We start from the raw sequence: 19,173 nt of genomic DNA, 5'->3' as shown, positions 1-19,173 counted from the left end.
AAAATTAAAAATAAGTAATAAAAAGGTGCTGTGCTCACATTGACAAACCTACTTCAAGTTACTCCACCATTCCAAAGCCTAAGGTTCTCAACAGAAAAGCAACAGGTCTTGTGGCCACAGAGCGGAGTGTTTTCCTGGGTGCTACCACAGGCTCTGAGCAGCCTGGCTCCCACAAAGCTCTTCTTTACAGCATTACTAACACCTACTGGACCACAGACGTTTATCAGGAGGGAACCCCAACTGGCACACTCCAGTTTATAGAAGTAAACAGCAAACCACACTTGTATTCTATTAAAGACCAAGCGGGTAGAGCCAGACCCCAGCCCTGTTGAGTCCTCCCTTAGCTGCCCCCATTCCCTCTCCCAGTTGATCCCTCACCTTGCCTCTAGGTACCCCTTCTCACTCCTCTCATGCAATTTCCCTGACTCTTTCAATTCCCCATGTCACTCGAAACCACTCTCTTAACCTAATGAGCTATAGACAACCCAACAGGTCTCCATAGCTATGAACAGGTGGGGGTTGGGGACAGGTAAAATCTATGGCTGGAGTCAGAGGAAGATCAAGAAAGCAGCACATGGGAAAAGAGTTCAGTATTCAAGCCAAACCCACAGACACCGAGGTTGCTAAGTGCAGAAGTTGGTAGAGTGAAAAAAAAAAAAACCCAAAAAACAAAACTTTTAAATTTAGCTAGGCATAGTGGCAGAGGCTCGCCGGTCACATGCCAGGACACATGGTAGCAGGCCAGCAAAAGTATAGTGAGACCCTGGGTGTTGGGAGGAGGGCTGTTTTTTTAAAAGCTCCCAGTCCTGCCTGGTAGTGCATGCCTTTACTCCCAGAACTCAGGAGGTAGAGACAGGAGGATCTCTCAACAGTCCAGGCTAGCCTGGTCTGCACAGTGAGTTCTAAGACAGCCAGAGAGCTTCAGAGACCCTGTCTCAAAAAGAAAACAACAAAACACACACACAAATATTTTACAGCTCCCTATGTTCCTAACAATGACAGCAGAAAGATCTGTGAGTGGGCATCAAGTCTCTTACACCTCAACTTAAGGGACAAAAAGAGATTGTGAGAACAGTAGCATGAGTAAGGGAATTCAAACTGAACCTGGAGGACTGCAGGCTGAAGATCAGCCTGGGCTACTTGTCTAGCACACACACACTCTAGAGTCCATCTCACACCAAAAGAATCATTAAAAAAAAAAAAGGTAATAGACCCACCACCCAAAGGCTAATGGAAAAAAGGAAGAGAGGACAGCCCTCTAAAGAGGCTTTGTGGAAGGAGGAAACCACCACTTAGAAGCCCTGAAGGTCTTGAAGGGCTCTAAGGGAAACAACAGCCCTTCTTTCCCCAGCCGTCCACAGCCCTTTCTCAAGAGGCGCTTCTCTAATTAATCTTGAGCCAATTCAAAGGAGCCAGGCCTGGCTCAACACCCAAGAGGCTTGGCCCCCAAAGACAGACAAAGTGGAGGTCAAGGACAGCACTCACATAGCAGGGCATAAGGCTCCTAACAACCACAGTGGGGAAAGGAGGCCTGTGAACCTCGGAGGCTTCCCACGTACGCAGCTAAGCTATGGGACCCCACCTGCACAAGACCGGCGACTCTGGAGGAGTCAGGGCACAGAGCAGCATTCCTATCAAGTGAGGCACCCTGCAGGTGCAACTCAGAACCAGTAGCAACGGGAACACCTGACTAGGAAAACTGGTTTTGTCGAAAGGGAAAAGTGATCACTCAGGGACATGGTACCTGCCTGCAGAGATGGGAGCAAACCTACCTAGGGTTTGGGAATGCTGTGGGTATGGCAGGTCCACACCTCAGAGAAAGAGGGAGGAGCACACAGAGCCTAGGGGTGGACTGGAGTCAGGCAGACTGGAATTTCATGTGGGGGAAGCTAAGGACAAAGGCCACAAATGGTACTTGGCACACGGTGTCTGACTACCTCCTTTCCTACAGTTTCCTTGCAAGAAAACAGCAAGAACCACATGAAAATCGGTGCATCTGGCAGTCTTGGATAGCCCCTCACCTATGGAGAGTCCAAGGTCAGCTAAGGCCTCTACCCTGTCCCTATGCTACAACTGGCTGTGATGAAAGTGTCCCACTTGTCACAGGTTGGCAACACGAGACAAGATTGTCCAAGAACTCCCTGAACCTGAACTGTCACCAAGAATCATAGAGTTCTTCTTCCAGGTGTCCCCACCCTATAAAGACTTCAACCCAACAGCACTTCTCCCAACCCGTATTGCTAACATGCCCAGGCATAGATCTGGGCTCAGTGAGAGCTACATGCAAAAGTTACTGTAAAATGGGCTGACACATGCTTAGAACTTTGTTTCCCTGAAATGGAGATGCTAAAAAATTAGAATTTTCTTGGAAATCTAGCGAGGCATGACAGTCCATGCCTGTAACCCCACCCACTAGAGAGGCTGAGGCAGAAAGATCTCTAGTTCAGGGCCAGTCTGGGCTACAGAGCAAGATACTGTCTCGAAAAAATAAATAAATAAATAAATAAAAACTGCTTGTGACTTAGGTGACACGAGTAGTGGTCACTCCATCTGCAGACACCAGCTATGCCCTGACCTTAGCCCCAGGGCCTAATCTCTGCCATGGTCATGCTGCAGACGCTTTCCCAGCTAAGAGGCCTGTGTGAGTATGAGGTCTGACTGCTTCCTTCAGACTATTCACTAGAAGAAAGGAAGCCCACTGGGAGAGGGCAGATATCCCAAAGGCCATGGACAGAAAACAGCTGGGAGGTTTACAAAATGGCACTTTAACAGGCTGCCAGAAAAAGCCATGTCAGTGGGATTAAACACTGAGGGAGCTTAATAGACTGTGACATAATCCCCCAAGAAAAGTGGGGGAAGCCCCATTGCACTAATCGTTTCAATCTAGACCTGCCAAACCCTCCTGAGACAGGTGCTCCTGGGGAAAACATTGCAGCTGGGCTGCAGAGACCTCAACTAGCAGTTCACCCGCCTGCTTGCAGCCAGAGCCACTACCAGGACTCCTAGAGACAAGAATCAGCCATCCTGGGAGACTGGCTGGCCAGCAGACAGAAATGGGAAGAGGACAGCACCTAGCCTCCTGCAAGACTCCCTCCAACCTCCTCAAGAAAGCTTCTAAAGCGTTCACATTTCCATTTTGGGGGCTGACTGCAGTTCCTCTCTGGTCAAAGAACATGTGGATGCCCAATCTAAGTAACATCTCTTGGGCCAACCCTCCCAGGGCCTTTAGCTTACAGGGCTCATATAGCATGGGCTTGGCCAAACTACTCAGTGAAGAGATCTAGTGTTCCCAAGCAGGCTCAGTAATGGGACAATATGCTTCTTCCTACAGACCAAGCGACACACAACTAGCTCTGCCTCTTCCCTAGGATAGGCTCTCCTCTGGACAATGAGATAGAGAGCCTTATGCGGATTTCTAGGGTGGGAAGGTTAAATGATACACAGCAGACAAAGCCTTGCCCAAGCTACAGTAAGCAACATAGTGGAAAGCTATACTTGTGCAAGGAGGAGCTGGTCCACCAGATAAGGCAGTGCATGCGCACAATCTGAGCACTTGGGAGGTGGAGGCAGGAGGATCAGGTCCTGACCAAGAGGTCATCCTCTAAGTCATCCTTAGCTACAAAGCAACTTTGAGGCTGGCCTGGCCTATATGAGACCATCTCAAAAACCAGACCCAAAGAACAAGGTAGTGCAGTAGTGCCAGCACACACAACAGCTGGCATGTGACCCGGGGCAGAGGCATGGGCAGAAGCGACAGCCAGTTCTTCTTGAGAGACACTACTGACGACTCGCCAACAAATACACATTTCATTCTCTCAACCAATCTGCTGACACAACTGTCTCCATTTCCTCAACTAATCTACAAGGGACCACACAGCCTCAGCATGGCTGAGCAAGATAAAAAGACAGGCAGATCTGACAGAGGGACAGTTGGACTAATCAAGCTTGGAAGAAAAGACAAAGACCCCACAGGAGAAGAAAGCTTGTGGCTCTCAGCAACTCTATAAAGAGTGTTGGGCCAACTCGAAAGCAGCCAGAAGCTTATGGCTCTGGTTTAGGGGGCTGAAGGAGAACCACACCACAAAACAGAAGTGGAGACTCATGCAACAGTGGCTATTACCTGGAGCTCATGAGGCTGCTAGGTTAATGTGAAGGTCAGGGTTATGATCATTAACTGACCAAACTCTCAACAAATTGCCTGGGTAGGCTCTGGGGATAAAAAAATCACAAAAATTATGAGGTGCTGCCTCTTCCAACCAGCCTAAGTGCAGGAGTCAAGAATCCTGGTCTGGCCCTGTAGAACAGCTCAGTCACTAGAAACCTAGGCACAAGCTTCTCCTTTAGAAAATTGGCCTGGGCTTACACCTAAAGAAGCCTCCCTCCCCGACCCACCACCTTCCCTTGATCTAGGAAGTGGTACAGCAGCCAAGGGGGACAGCACTGAGGGCTTTGCCTCTGAATCTCACACATGTTTGTCAGTGTCCTTACTACCCAGTTCATCAACCAGAAACCAAGAGCAAGTGGGCTCTGTTGCCCTCCCCTTAGCACTTGCAGGCAGTCATAACCTGCTCTGTGATGTCATGCCATATCCATGGTAACATGCCAGCCTTGTGACAACCAGCTGAACCCCGGCACACACCAATTGACCACAGGGAAAAAAAAGACCAGCTGGCACCGGTGCATGATCTGAACCACCTACAGCATGCTGCACACGGACATCCAAGCAATCTGAACCAGGACTGGGTATATCACGCACTTAATAACCAATTGCTAATTTTGCTAAGAATAATGGAGAGTTTCAGTTTATATTTAAAGAAAAAAAAAATCCTAGCTGAGCGGTGGTTGCCCATGCCTTTAATCCCAGCACTCACGATGTAGATGCAAGCATATTTCTGTGAATTCCAGGACAGTCAGGACTACAAAGACCCTTTCTCAAAACAACCAAGTAAATAAATAAAATCCTTAACAAAGCTCACAGCTACATTCTCAGGTGTGTCTTTCCCTCAAGTGTCCTCTTTCTCTTACTCCTTATGTACACAATCTGTATTAAAATATCTTTTGGCAAACTCCACCTCTGGGCTGGAGAGACAGGTCATTAGGTAGGGCACTCACTATCTTATTCCCACATGGCGGAGCAGAACTTTCCAAAGGACCCACTGGCTGCCTTTGGCCTCTTGAGCATCAGACACTCCCATGGCACATACATTCAGGCAAAACACTCAAAAAATAAAATCTTTAGATATTTATTTTGTTTGTTGAGATAAGGTTTCTCTGTAGAGCCCTGGCTGTCCTAGAATTCACTCTGTAGACCAGGCTAGCCTTAAACTCACAGAGATCTACCTGCCTCTGCCTCCCATGTGCTGAGACTAAAGGTGTGTGCCGCCACCACCCAAAAATATTTAATTCGTATAAGACTCAAGCCAAGTGTGAGAGCTCATGCTTATAATCTCAGTACTTCAGAGGCAGGAGGACTGTAAAGCCAGCCTAGACTATAGCAAGACTCTTAACTTTAAAAAAAAAAAGGATGCACGCACACACACACACACACACACACACACACACAAACAAGTCAAAAACAAATGGAAAGAAGCAAAGCTGATGGTAGGCTAGGGGTGGGAGACAACCGTCCTACCTGTCGTCACGGTCCTGTACAGTCAGAAGGCAGTCTGCATTGCTCTCGACTACCAACTACAACTCCATGCTGACCTCATGTCTCATCACCACCCCCATTTTACAGACAAATATAAATTGAGGCTAAGAAATGGGAATAGGGGGTTCTGCTGATAGGGTCACAGCAAGAAGCAGAATTGGAAATGGAAACCAGAACTCTGACCCCAAAGCCCAGCTCTTAATCTCTAGCCTTAAGATAACTAGAAATCACCTGTACAGGAACACTTTATTAAATAGGCAAAATAAGCAACATGTATATGAAATGGATGAATGACAGTATTTCAAGAAATGTCCCAACAAGACAGGAGGGCCAGTGAGATGGTTTAGCAGGTAAAGGTTCTTGCCTCGGGATGATACAAGCTGTCAGAACCCAGGTAAAGGTGAAAATGAGCCCTCCATCAGATCAGGAAGGCAGATTGGTAGAGTAAGACATTGTCTTGGAGTAGAGAAGGGGCTAATAAGTAAGCAATGCAAACTCCCTCCCCAAAAATAAAATTCCAAAGTCCCCTAAGGAAACAGACACCTGTATTCACAAGCTGCAGCCCCCCAGACATTGCAGTTCATTCACGCACAAATCACTTATGCAGAAGCACCGATCAACACAAAGTTGCCATTTCCCTTGTGGGAGTAGCTGTTGTCTGACTCCCCCAAGTGGGCACACAGCCCAGAGGAAGAGGCCCCTCAGACACAGGGCTCTTCTATTAGATAACCGTTTTGATGGCGCGTTTATCAGCTCCAAGCCTCCTCTTTTCTATTCCTCAGAAGAGAACTGTCTAATTAATTTGAACAAAGACTCGCCTTATCACTTTAGGGGAATCAATACTGCCACCCAATAGACTGAACCATGTACTTGGTGGAAAAGCACTATATTCTATATTCCTTGCCTTTGTTTGACCTTTTTTGTAAAAAGATTTTTGTGTGTATATACATATGCCTGTGTACATCTGTGCATGTCTGTGTGGCCACTGGAGGCCAGAAGGAGGCAGATTCCCCAGTCACAGGAGGCTGTAAAGATACCAGATGTGAGTGCTAGAAACCAAACTCAGACCCTCTGGACACGCAGCAAGCACCCCTAACCACGTGAGTTAGGGCTTTTTCTGTTGCCTGGTTTTTGTTTTGTTTTTTTGGGGGGAGTCAGACAGGGTATCTGTGTAACCCTGGCTGCCCTAGAACTCACTCTGTAGATCAGGCTAGCCTTAAACTCACAGAGAGGCCTCTGCCTCCCCAGTACTGGGATTAAAGGCATGTGCTGCCACTGTCCTGAGTTTGGTTACTTCTCATGCATGAAAACCCCACCCAAGAGGACTGGGATGTAGCTCAGTGGTACAGCCCTTTTCGGGAACGCTCCACTCCTTTGGTTCAGTCCCAGCACCTCAAAAAGGAAAAATCCATCCATCTACTTCGCAGCTGAACAGCTTGGGCCTGGGTCTCTACAAGCTCAGAACACAAGGATGGCAGAACCTCTGAAGACTGGGTGGCTGGCACTGTTGCGCACCTCTGCAGGACCAACTCTAGTGGGACATCTACACTCCCACCTGCTCCCACATAAGCATGCTGACTACGGCCACTGTGTACAAAGGCCAGCACGCCTAGCTAAGGGCCCAGAGTGTACACTGTCAGTTTTCTGAAGGCCACATGGGCCCTGTCTCAATTTCTCAGTTTTGTTATTTGCTACTGAGAATAAAATAAGGCAATGGTCTGCAGAGTCCTGTAAGAGATGAGCAGCTTTCAAATTTTTCTCTTTTGCAGTACTGAGGCTGAGACTGGAACCCAGGGCTTTTTACGTGCCAGGCAAGCCAAACCCCACTGATGCACACATACCAGTCTGTACCCTTTTCTATTTCTATCTCAACAGTCTTAAAGTTACCCAGCTGCCAATGAGCCTGCCTGAGCCTCCTGGGAAGCTGGGTCTGTATACCTCATCACTGACAGGCTCAAACCTTCCATCTTTGGCCTGGACCTCCTTTACATTTTATGTTAAATACAAAGACAGTTTTCTTTACCTACATTTTCTACCCTCTTCTGATCTCCATCTAATATGGAGACCTATCAATAAAAGGACTTCCTAGCCCACCAATGAGCATGTCCTACACTATGAAAAGTACTGTACCAGGTGGGTATGGCGGCACTTCCCTTTAATCTCAACCTTAGGAGGCAGAGGTAAGCAGAGCTCTGTGACTTTGAGGCCAGCCATATATATCTAGTTGAGAACCCGGGTCAAAACAATAAAAAAGTACTTTACCACACTATTTGGGAGGCTGAGGCAGAAGGACTGCTTAAAGTTTAAGGCCAGCCTGGACTATAGAATGAGACCCCATCTCAAAGAGACTGAAGAGATGGCTTAGTGGTTAAGAGTATTAAATACTCTTTTAGAAGAGTGGAGTAGTTTCCAGGCCCCGGGGTTTTAACTTCAGTTCCAGGGACTCTTCTATCTCTGGCCTCTGGGGACAGCTGCACTATTGTACACACGCTAATACACACACATTTTAAAATAAAAATGTTAAAGAGAGGGCGGAAGGGAGAAGAGTACTGTAGCAGACTCAGGACAGCACAGCGGGTGAAGACAGCATCTGTCATATATAGCCTCCAGCACTTCTTGTGACTTAATCTTTTTGTTGATTTCCTGGGAAAGGCTAAAGTTAAGGAGCTAGTGTGGGAAGCCTGCAGCAGGGCCTGAGGGTTACCTTTGACCTTTCCACTTATAAAGATACAGTTGTGCTACAAACTGAGAGCCAGCCTCAAAAAGCCAAAGAGCACAATGGCACCTGTAATCCCAGCACTTTGAAGGCAGAGGCAGGAAGACAACCATACACTGGGCTCAGCCTGGTGAGCTCCCAATGTTCTGTGCCAGCCAGGGCTACTGTGTGAGGCCCTCTCTTATAAAGCCAGCCAAATCAGCAGATACTAGGGCTACTCAGGCATGGTGGCTGTATCTATGATTGTAGCAATCGAGTCTTAAGGAAAGGAAGAGCATCACTTAGGAGTTGGCAGCCAGTATAGACTAAATGGTGAGATCTTGTTTCACAAACAAAACAAAGACAAGCAAGGGCTGAGGATGCAGCTCTGTAGTAGAGTAGCCATCCAGCAGGCACGGGGCCTTGGGTTCCTCCCCCAGTACCAAAAACAAAACAGAACAATGAAACATTTCTGTTCCAAGTAAAAGGCAGGACAAGCCTAGCTGCTGAAAAAACATGACCCTCAGGGACTCAGCCAAATTACAAGGGGTAACAGAACCTAGAGTCAAGCAGGCCTGGCCCTCTGAGCTTCTAGCCAGGAAGGGCCGGCTGAGGCGGAGCAAAGAGCGGGGGATAAGTGTGGAGGTTGGCTTTGGATCCGGAGCTTCCTGGTTCTCAGGGGGCCAACCTCAGCTGGAACTATATGACTCATTCCATTCTAATTGCAAAAGCAAATGCATGCGGGTACAGCCAGCATTGGCTCAAGACAGCAGGACCATTTTAGCATCTACAACAAGCACCATGAAACAGAAAGTGCCACAAGATGGCTTCCATCGACTTTGGCCCTCAGCAGGCTCGCTTCTATTAAGAGAGCTGCCCAGAACTTGTGAGGTACAAGAGGAGCAAACATCTCTCACTCACACACAGGCCTGTCAGTTTTTATTTAGAATTTCCTCTGTAGACGCAGTGACAGAGGCACTGAGCTGCAGCCACTGTGTGGGTACTGCAGCCACTGTAGTGCCCACTGGACTGTGGTGACACTAAAAAGTGGGCTCTGGAGTTGGAGGGCATCAGCCCTGAAGAGCAGTAGCTGCTTCCAAATACCCACAGTCTTCCTTCACATCCTGTTGCCACCTCCAGTGTTCTGAGATGTCAGCACCTGACTGACAAACAGGGAGCCGAGCCACCGGTCAGCACAGCAAGGCAGGGAAAACAGCAACCTTCTCCCCTGGGAGAAAGAAGCTGGCCAGGAGAAACAAGCTACTCGTAGCAGACGGCCTCTACCCTGCTAACAAAAAATTCTCTCTATGATGATGTAGCTGTAAGTAGTACCAGCCAGGACGCCATGTTTTCATGTGTCATATCAGCTCAAAAATTACCTCAATGGTCAACGTGCCCGAGACTAATTTTGAAGCCAGTCCACCTCACCAGCACAGCACCATCACAATACGAATTGCTGTGCTGTGCTCAACAGTGTTCCCAGCGTTCAGAGGGAGCAGAGCTGTGCGGCAGGAGGCCTTGAAACTTGGGAAGCCAGAGCTGTAAAGTTTGACTCCCATTTGGCAAGTTCATTTTTTGCCTTAACTTATCTAAACAGGCAGCTTGCTACAGTCTTCAAAGGCCGTAATTAAGTAACTGACTCCAGACCATTTCCTCCACTGCCTCTGGCAATGAGCAGCTGCTCCTCTGGGTCCTCAAAGCTCTCAGCAAGAAACAACTGCAACCCTCCTATTCAAGCCCCTGCTCATCCTGGCTGTGCACCCCAGCAAAAGGCCTGGCTCAACTCAAGCCTTATCACTCAAGTGCCCACAGCAGGCAGGCTAGTTCCTCCCGTACTACTGAAAGGTTCCACCAACAGGGACCACGAAGGACCATGAACCGGGTTGACTTAAAGCTACCCAGAGACCTGGAGACAGTTTAGCCAGTAACTTCAACAGAAGTATTTACTGGAAATGGATTCCTAATCCTCATCTCCATAAAAAGGCTTCTAGGGACTCAACACTACCCCCCCCCAACACACACACACAAAACAAGTGGAGAACCTGAGGTGGTTCTGAGATGGCCCAAAAGGAAGGTAACAGACTGAATTAGAGCAGGGGGGAGGCAGTGCCTGTCCTGGGTTCCTCTACACTGAAACAAACTCGGGAGCCTCACCTTCACCTCTAATTCACCAGGCAGAGCAGCCAGGGCAGCCTTCCTTCCCAAATTCTCTTCAGGATAGGCCTTCCTGGATAAGGCAGAACCACATGGACGCTTTTCTAAAACAGCTGCTTTTACTTCCAGAAAATTGTCTTGTCAACAATCAAAAACCTAAGCCTTAAATGAAGGAAAGCCCTAGAAGACAGTCTAGGAGTTAGAAAGGCCCTATGCTGAATTTTTCCTTTTCTTCTCTTTGGAAGAATAAATTAGAGAACTGGCGATGGGGGCACTCTGCCTTAGGACATGTACATAGTTATGATCAGATCCAATTCTGCTTCTACTGATTTTGTCTTGCTTTCAAATTAAATCTTTCATATAGAGAAAACAAAAACTTCCAACGGTACAAAATATATAAGCTTTGCTGTTAAAATCAGGGATTCCAAGTGACACCCTTTTCTTTTGCTTTTGCAACATCCATTAATTTCATTAACTAAAACTGATACATCAGTTTGGGGAGAAAAAAAAAGGTACTACTGTGACATTTCAAAAATAAAGAATACCTAAAGGCAGTTGACTTAATATTAGGATTCCTTTGTCAACAAAACAAAAAAATAAACCTTTGTCTGGATATGCCTGAGAATTTTAATGTTTGGAGGAAATAATTTTCAAGTTTCAGCAAAATGACTGCTAAAATTTCACTTCCAAAAGGAATCCCATTTCCTAACATTTTATTTTTAAAGTTTTAATGTTCTTTTACAACTTAGTAATCCTAAGCGCATGGTATGGAAGGGTTATCAGTTGACATTTCTGCGGAGCTCATGGAGGAGAAATTTTACACAAGATGGGAACCTTCAAATGTTTTTTTCCAGCTGAGCCGGTGCATTGGCTAGTGTGTTGTTTGTGCTTTAGACATTTTGTGTGTGTGTGTGTGTGTGTGTGCGCAGGGATACTGTGTTCTGGAAACTTCTTCCTCGACTAACTTATTTTACATCAGACCACCATTGCACGGCAGTTAAAACTGTGCACATATTAAAAGGAATAAAACAAGTGGCCTGACAACACTTGAGCTTCCACGGTCCTCGAGTGAGGGTGGGCATCATTGCTCCTGAGAGCGCAAGCGGGGAACAGGCTCCTTTGGAAGGGGCTAGGCTTGTGTGTGAGAAAGACTTCCCTAACAGAAAGGACTTCAGCAACTTTTGCAAAAGTGGGCCAGGGGACAATGGAACTGCAACGTGTTTTTGTCTTTTAACAGAAGAACTTATGCTTGTAAAACACATCGGAAGGACAGTGTTAGGTCCTGCAAGTCATTGCTGCTGTTTTTGTTGTTGTTGTTTCTTTTTAACTTGTTTGTGTAGGATGAGGGGGGACGAAGGATGGGAGGTGTTCTCTCCAACATGACTGGGCATGTAACGTTTTACATCAACTTTTCAGTCAGGCATGTGCTTTCGAACAAAGAGCAGTGGAGACAGGAGAGCTCCAGGTTTGAAACAGTTTACAGATACATTTTGTGCTTAGACTGTACTTTACAAATGACTTGCTCAATTTAAATGTCTATCACCATAAACATTTGAGTAAAATACTGAAAATGGACCTACTTGAAAGTCTTTTTTGGGAGGGCAGGGGGGTGTGACTTTAACCAAATTCAGTAAGCTTGTCTCCTACAGAAGGAGCCACTTTCCCATGACGGCTGAAGACAAAGCAATGGATGGATCTGAAAACATAGTGGGCCATTTCCATGGATTTTTGTCACGTTACAGTAACACTTTTCTTTCTTTTTCTTTTCTTTTTTTTTTTAGAAAACTGTGTACATCAAAGTTTTAAAAATTAAATACTGAAAGGATGTGCAAGTCTAAAAGGGCGCAACAGGGTTAGAATCCTGATTTGAACACAATAAATCCACTCTCAAGCATCACTTTGGTCTAAAGGCGAAGAGGAAGCAGGCAGGAAAGGGACTAAAAGAGGGAGATAATTGAATTACTCAATAAAAGAGGCTACTTACCATCCCAACCCATTGTAAGACATACACTTCCGACATAAGAACTCCTTAGAGGTCGGATAAAGCTCGTAAGCACCTCTGAGCAGAGCACCTGCCCCCGAGAGGGCCTGGAAGCCCAACGTGGCTTAGCGAACAGACCTCCGCTAATCTGTTTATTTCCTTCAACTGTAGTCTGGCTGCGAAGGGCTGCGATTCCCAGGACAATACATTTAATTAGAGCAAAACAGGAAAAAAAATTGTAAAAAGCTCACCAAACTGCTGCACCTGTGTCTTTGAATGTGGGTGGCATTCTTTTAAAAGGCAAAGAAGGGTCTGTGAAGGAGAAAGGGAAAACAGAAGGTGGGAGTAGGGAGAAAGGGCTGAAGCCCACGTCTGGAGGGGGTCCTCTGCTGTTCCTAGGCGGCTTCCAGCCATCTGTCCAGCGCATTCTTCACCCTACTCCAGCCCCCACTGCCTGCAAGACTCCCTCTCCTGCCCCCTGAAACCTATTTTTTCAGAACTACTCACTCCAGCCCCCAGGAGCCAGCAAAGCCTGTATCCCCTACCTTCAGCTCCAGCAAGGTAAAAAGGGCCCCAAACCTCACGATCAAAACGCGCGAGGCTGGCCCCATTATCACCAGCCAGAGAAGGGCTTGGAGAAAACCACTTCGCACTTAATAAAGGACAAGGGGTGCTACAGGTCACGTCCTGCCAAAGTACAAGGAGATCTCCTGTGCTCGCATGGGAGCGACTGCACCCCATTTTGCCCCCAAAGAGGGGCGATGCCCAGGAGGAACCAGTGGCCAACTTCCTCTCTCATCCAGGGCAAGGAAAGCAACCTTCACACACACAAAAAAAAACTTAGAATTAAAGACTATGCACCACTGTCACATAGCTACAAAAAGAGGGGACTCTAAGAAATAATAAGGTTTCCAAAAAAGGTCAGGGCTTTTATCAAAAGAGCTGGAGATGCACCCCTTCCCCGGCTGACGTCTAAGGAGTAGCTAGAAAATACCTCCCGCCAAAAAATTAAAAGTGCACACGAGCCCCCATCCTAAGGAGCTCCATAGAAGGACAGAGCGAAGGCGGATCCGAACCCCCACTTTCTGCCTCCGTTAGACTCGGGTACCTATCCAAAATGGTCAGGGTATACCTCCCCCAGTAGAAAGGATACTGTAGGGGATTGGGAAGAACCCCAACTCCGAACCCCTAAGAGAGGAACTGTAAGCTGGAGATCGCCCTAAAACAAGAGAATCCGGGAGCCCCTCCCCCCAAAGCCTTCCCCGAAGCCAGGCGACAGGCCGCTGACGGCCAGCTCCGGGAGCAGGGGCGGCCGAGGAGCCTGATGGGCCTCAGCAAGCCCACCCCCCCACTGACGGCCCGTGCCCCGGGCGGGCGGACGGACGGACAGACCGGCGGGCGCAGGGGGTCCGGGGGGCGCCTCCTCACCTTCCCCTCAGCATGGCGCCCAAAAAAAGACAGAGCGAGAGCGAGGGAGAGCGGGCGAACACCGCGAGGGGGGGCAACGCATGAGGCCGGGAGAGAAAGCGAAGCGAGAAAGAGCGAGCGAGCTAGAGACACCCACCGACCCCGCCCTTCCTCCTCCTCCTCCTCCTCCTCCGCGGCCCGGCCCAACATGGCGGCCGTCCCCTTCCTCCTCCTCCTCCCCTCCCCCCCGGGGGACGCTGCCCGGCCCAGGCCGGGGGGCCTGACCTGTCGTCAGGGAGCGGGAGGCGGTGGTGGAGGAGGTGCGGGGTGGCCGCGCGGCCGTCAGGGGAACACGGAGGAGGCGAAGGCGTTGATGGCGGCGGCGGCGATGGCGGCGGCGGCGGCGACTCTGATGGCGGCGGCGGGGGGGTCCCGGGCGCGGCCTCCATCGTTCCTTTGGGGGGGAGGGGATGTTAATGCACGAAAAAGGACTGCTTGGGCGTGGCGGGAGGGGCACACTTCAGCTCTCCGGGGCTCCAGACGGGAACTGGGCATATATATATATATACATATATATAGGGGTTTTTTTCGGTTTCGGAATCACCTCTGAGCCGACTTCCACGCAGGCCGCGCGGCCTAGGCCCCGGAGAGGCCGCCCGCCGCTTGCTTTCTCCGCAGCCTGGCCCTGCGCTCACTCGCTCACGGGCGCGGAACCCTCATCGGGGCGAGAGGTCCCCTTCCGCCGCACACACACGCACACACACACGCGCGGGCCCCCGGGGCCTGGGACCCGGGGGACACGGACACTGGTGGGTGGTTGGGTGTAATTGGCGCGCGCCGCGCGCAACGGAGCAAGCGAAGGGGAAGGGGGAAGAGGAGAGCGAGCAAGGGGATGGTTAAAAAAAATCCAGGGAGAGGAGAAAACGGGCTGCGGAGACGGGCCGACTGTCTCGCCTGCCCTAGGTGGCCCAGCTGCCCGGCCCCCGCCGCGGTCGGGAATTCACACAAAATGGCGGCACAACCGGGACGACGAGCACAGAGGCTGAAGCCGGAGGAAGGGCGTGGAAGGAGGGGGGAACTGAGAGGTCGGAGGAGAGTCACGTGGAGAGGGCAGCGACAGCCCGCCCGAAGGCGGGCGGAAAGAGCCGAAGCGGAAGGGCGAGGCGGAGGAGACACGGAAAGAGCCGAAGGCGGCTGGGAAAAACCCGAGAGGTTGAAGCAAGCCGGAAAGAGCCGAACGAGGGTCCAGGCCACTGAAGAAACGTGAAGCGGATCAAAGACCCACCTAAAGAAGCAAGGGTGGTCGTGAGGGTGGGACTAGAGAAGCCACGGAGAGCCGGAAATAGCCGAAGCGCTTCGGAATTGGAGAAACTTGGGGATTTGAGACAATCCGGAAAGAGCCGAAGCCAGTGAAGGGATCCCGGTAGGAGGCGGAAGTAGCCGAAATAAATTTGAGCCGAGCGAATAGGAATTAGCGAATGAGCTGAACGGGTGGGGCTGGAGAGGCGATTAATTAACTCGAGTAAATGACTTTCAGGAACTCGCCCCAAAGCAAGCGAGAAGAACCGAAAATTGCTAGTTTGAAGGAAGGCGAGAAGAGCCAAAAGTTTTAGGTGGGAGAATGGGAGGGAAAAAAATTTAACCGAAAGTCGGAGACCGGTCCCAGGAGTCGGACGTTTCCGAAGAGGGGCTGGAGCGGAGGCGGCCCGGAGATGACGTCACTACATAAGGAGTCCGGTGACGTCATCCCTGGGGGCGAGAAGGGCGGGGCCTGACTATGCGAGCTTAGTGGAAATTTTGACAGGGTTCCTAAACCACTAGCAAAATCTTTGGAGCCTCACTTCATACCCGTGTTGACGTTTATAGATGGAGATTGAACCCGAAGACTGAAGGCTCCGTTGGCTTAAGGTCATTTGCTTGGGATCAAGATATGGAGAAAAGGCGAAGTTGGCCATGCTTGCCTCTAAGCATACAGGAAACCCAAAGCTTCATCCACAGCACCGCATCGTACGGTTGCAGTGGCCCCGGCGGTCTCAGTGGGGAGGCAAAAGGATGAGAAACGCAAGGTCATCCTGACCTCGTGATGGAAGGAGAACCGACTCCCGAAAAATGCCACATCCTCTAACCTTATGCAAGAATACAGAGAAAGAGGAGATAATGGTGCAGGCAGGGACAAGGAGAAAAGAGGTCCAAAGTGAGGAAATTAGCTCATTTCATTCAACCCTTGCTGAAGCGCGGATGGCTTTGGTTCTCAAAAGAAAAAATTGTAGCGGGGGTGGAAAGTCCGAAGACTGGGCCTTGTCAGGAAAACAAAAAAACCACAAAAACTGTAACTCACCTATATGCATGTGGAGGTGGGGTGACATAAAACTCAGTTCTGATAAACTAAGGAGCCTGCTTGCTAGAGCCTCCTTAGTTAATAAAAAAGCCAGGACAAGCTTTCCGTGTATACGTAGCTCTGAGTGTCCTGGATCTCCTTTTGTAGAACAGTCTGGCCTCCAACTCACACAGATCTGCCTTTGTCTGCCTCCCAAATAAACGCTGGGATTAAAGGCGTGTGCCGCACCTACCAGCTGAGCCTCCGGATTTTTAACCAAGCTGTCAGAATGTGATTCTTTTAAAAATATATTTATGTATATGAGCACTTTATCTGCATGTATGCCTGCATAACAGAACAGAGCATCAGATCCAATTATAGATAGTTGTAAGACACCATGTGGTTGTTGGAAATTGAACTCAGGACCTCTAGGAAGAGCAGCCAGTGCTCTTAACCGATGAGCCATCTCTCCAGCCCCCAGGAAATGTAATTCTTAATCTGATTTCTTTGGGGGCAACCCAAAGCCTGTACTTACTACAGAAATTCTCTGAGACACATCCCCAGCCCCAACCTAATCTAATAGGGGCTATCTCTCCCTCCCTTCCCTTCCCCTAACCCCCAGGGTCTCAGCTCATTAAGTAGATATGAATGGTCTCAAACTCTCAGAGATCTGCCTGCCTCTGCCTCTAAAATGTTGACATTAGCCTGGCTATTCTGTTATGTACCATGTCCCTAAGAGCTGATCTTTTGACCTGCTCATAACTATGATATACACCTGTAATCCCAGCACTTCTGAGTCTGAGACAGGGGGATTTCTTTAGATTTGGGGCCAACCCAGGCTACCTAGTAAATTCCAAAATAACCTTAACTAAGGAGTAAGACCCAATCACAGCCAGGCATTGTGGCTCACACCTTTAATCCAAGCACTACAGTCACAGAGGCAGGTGGATCTCTGTGAGTTCAAGGCCAGTCTGATCTACGAAGTGAGTTCCAGGATAGGCAGGGCTATTACATACAGTAATCCTGTCTTGAAAAAATAACCCCCCCAATAAAACCTATCTCAAAATAAAGAAAACTAGAAAAAATTCTAAATATTAATAATAATAAATGGGGGAGACCCTGTTAGTTGTGTCTGTGAATGACTATTTCGTTTACTTTCCCCATTCGCCTAACCCCAAGCTCGCCAGAATCCTCTCTCCTCCTCTGCAGCCCATCGCCCCCATCCCCACCTCACCCAGACTGTCTCTGTAGCCCCTCCCCACACTTGAAACCTGTTGTATAGCATGATTTATGAACCTGCAGTATAACTCTGCCTCATAAATCCTAACAGGCCCCACAGCAAGCAATGTGGGCAAACAGATCATGACAAACTCATTTTGATCCCCTGAATCCACATTTTAAAAATCTGATTCTGTGGCAGACATCTGTAACCCAAGTACTCAATGGCAGACAAGAGGCAGAGGCAGTAGAATTGGCCTGGACCTCCTGGGCCAAAAGATCGAAACTCAATAAGGTAAAAGGGGGAACCTGCTTGTGGGAGTAGGGGAAATCCGGAATGAGGTCCTGAGTGAGTGTGTTACTGACATTGGCGTGAGCATGTCAAGACTCCAAAGCCTCAAGCCATTCCTTCCTGGGCCATGTGGATATTAATATTATAGACAGGGAATGTCCACCATGGCTTCCCCTGGTATTCCAGTCTGAAGACTGCTCCCTACAAAGACCCTTCCTACTGAGAATAGCTAAACCTGTCTCTTTGATCAAGCTATGCATCATACATCTTTGTCCTTAATAACCCCGCTTCTTCATTGGCTATATGCAGTAATGGTGCCTCCCTGTTCACCTATATATGATAAACACACTGAACTTCCAGGGTCCTGAGGTTTCCCCAGCAGCCAGAAAAATCTTCCTAATCCAGCTTTTCTCTGTATGTGTTTGTCTTTTCCTTTCCCACCCCACATAGGTCTGTCCCCAGAGCAATGCAGGGCACAGCACAACTTGGTTTTAGTGAATTGAACAGGCCTACAATCTCGGTACTTAGGAGTTTGGGGCAAGGGGATCAAGAGTTCAAGGCCAGACTGGGCTACATAGTTCAGTCAGGAAAGAAGGAGGTGCTGGGTGTGGTAGTGCATACCTTTAATCACAGAGGCAGAGGCTGGTGCATCTCTATGAGTTCAAGGCCAGCCTGGTCTACAGAGCCAAGTTCTAGGACAGCCAGTGCGATAAACAAAACAAAAACAAAAAAAAGAAAAAAAAATTAAAAAGAAGAAAGAGACCAGTGAAATGGTTCAGTGAATACAACAGCACTTGCTGCCAAGACTAATGATGACCTGAGTTCCAGGTCAGCTGGGTCCACATACGGTAGAAGGATAGGAGTTACTCAGGAAAGTTTTCCTCTCTCTATCTCTCTATCTCTCACATACAAATCACACATTGGGAAAAAAAGAGATGGAGGGAAACTAAGAGGGTTCATTCTTTATCCCAGCAAGGTCATTCTTACTACACTAGGTATTTGAGTCTGGGCCATACAGTAAGACCCTGTCTGATACAGACAAGCAAGATTGAAACATCCCAGCCTGGAATGTGGCACACACCTTTAACCCGAGTACTCGGAAGCAAAGGCAGGCAGATCTAGTTTGAGACCACCCTGGTTCACAGTTCCAGGACAGCTAGGGCTATGTAGAGACACCACAGATCATTGCAAAAATTTTTCCTAGCACCTCACATATGCTTACAGACACTTCTGAGTCACAGCTTCAGTCCTTTGACTTGTTGAGAAGTGGTGATGGACGCTTTGATCCCAGCACTCAGGAGACAGAGGCAGGTGGAGTTCGAGGCTAGCCAAATCAACGGAGTGAGTTCCAGGACAGCCAGGGCTACACAGAGAAACCTTATCTTGAAAAGAAAAAGGAGGAGGAGGAAGAAATATCATTTAGCCCAGGCTGGCCTTAAACTTGCTATGTAGCTGAAGA

At 48.7% G+C, this 19,173-nt stretch overlaps 1 protein-coding gene and 1 long non-coding RNA gene across 2 annotated transcripts in view; one reads left to right on the top strand and one right to left on the bottom strand.

The window, feature by feature from the left end:
• The window catches only part of Zc3h4 (zinc finger CCCH-type containing 4), a 35,366-nt gene extending 20,735 nt beyond the window's left edge, over window positions 1-14,631 (bottom strand). Inside the window, exons 1-2 of the mRNA XM_021657668.2 lie at window positions 14,492-14,631; window positions 14,173-14,341 (exon numbers count right to left, since the gene is read on the bottom strand). Coding sequence (XP_021513343.1) covers window positions 14,173-14,336 — 164 coding nt within the window. The 5' untranslated portion in view covers window positions 14,337-14,341; window positions 14,492-14,631. The remainder of the gene's footprint in view (window positions 1-14,172; window positions 14,342-14,491) is intronic.
• A 539-nt stretch (window positions 14,632-15,170) lies between these two features.
• Window positions 15,171-16,528, top strand: LOC132648040 (uncharacterized). Its single transcript, XR_009586401.1, has 2 exons — window positions 15,171-15,310; window positions 15,754-16,528. It is a non-coding gene; the product is annotated as an uncharacterized LOC132648040 (long non-coding RNA).
• The last annotated feature ends 2,645 nt before the right edge of the window (window positions 16,529-19,173 follow it).

This window comes from Meriones unguiculatus, chromosome 1, assembly GCF_030254825.1.
Source record: "Meriones unguiculatus strain TT.TT164.6M chromosome 1, Bangor_MerUng_6.1, whole genome shotgun sequence".
NCBI classification, from domain to species: domain Eukaryota; kingdom Metazoa; phylum Chordata; class Mammalia; order Rodentia; family Muridae; genus Meriones; species Meriones unguiculatus.
Note: the sequence above shows the minus strand (reverse complement) of the source record. Positions and strands in the feature narration are given on the sequence as shown.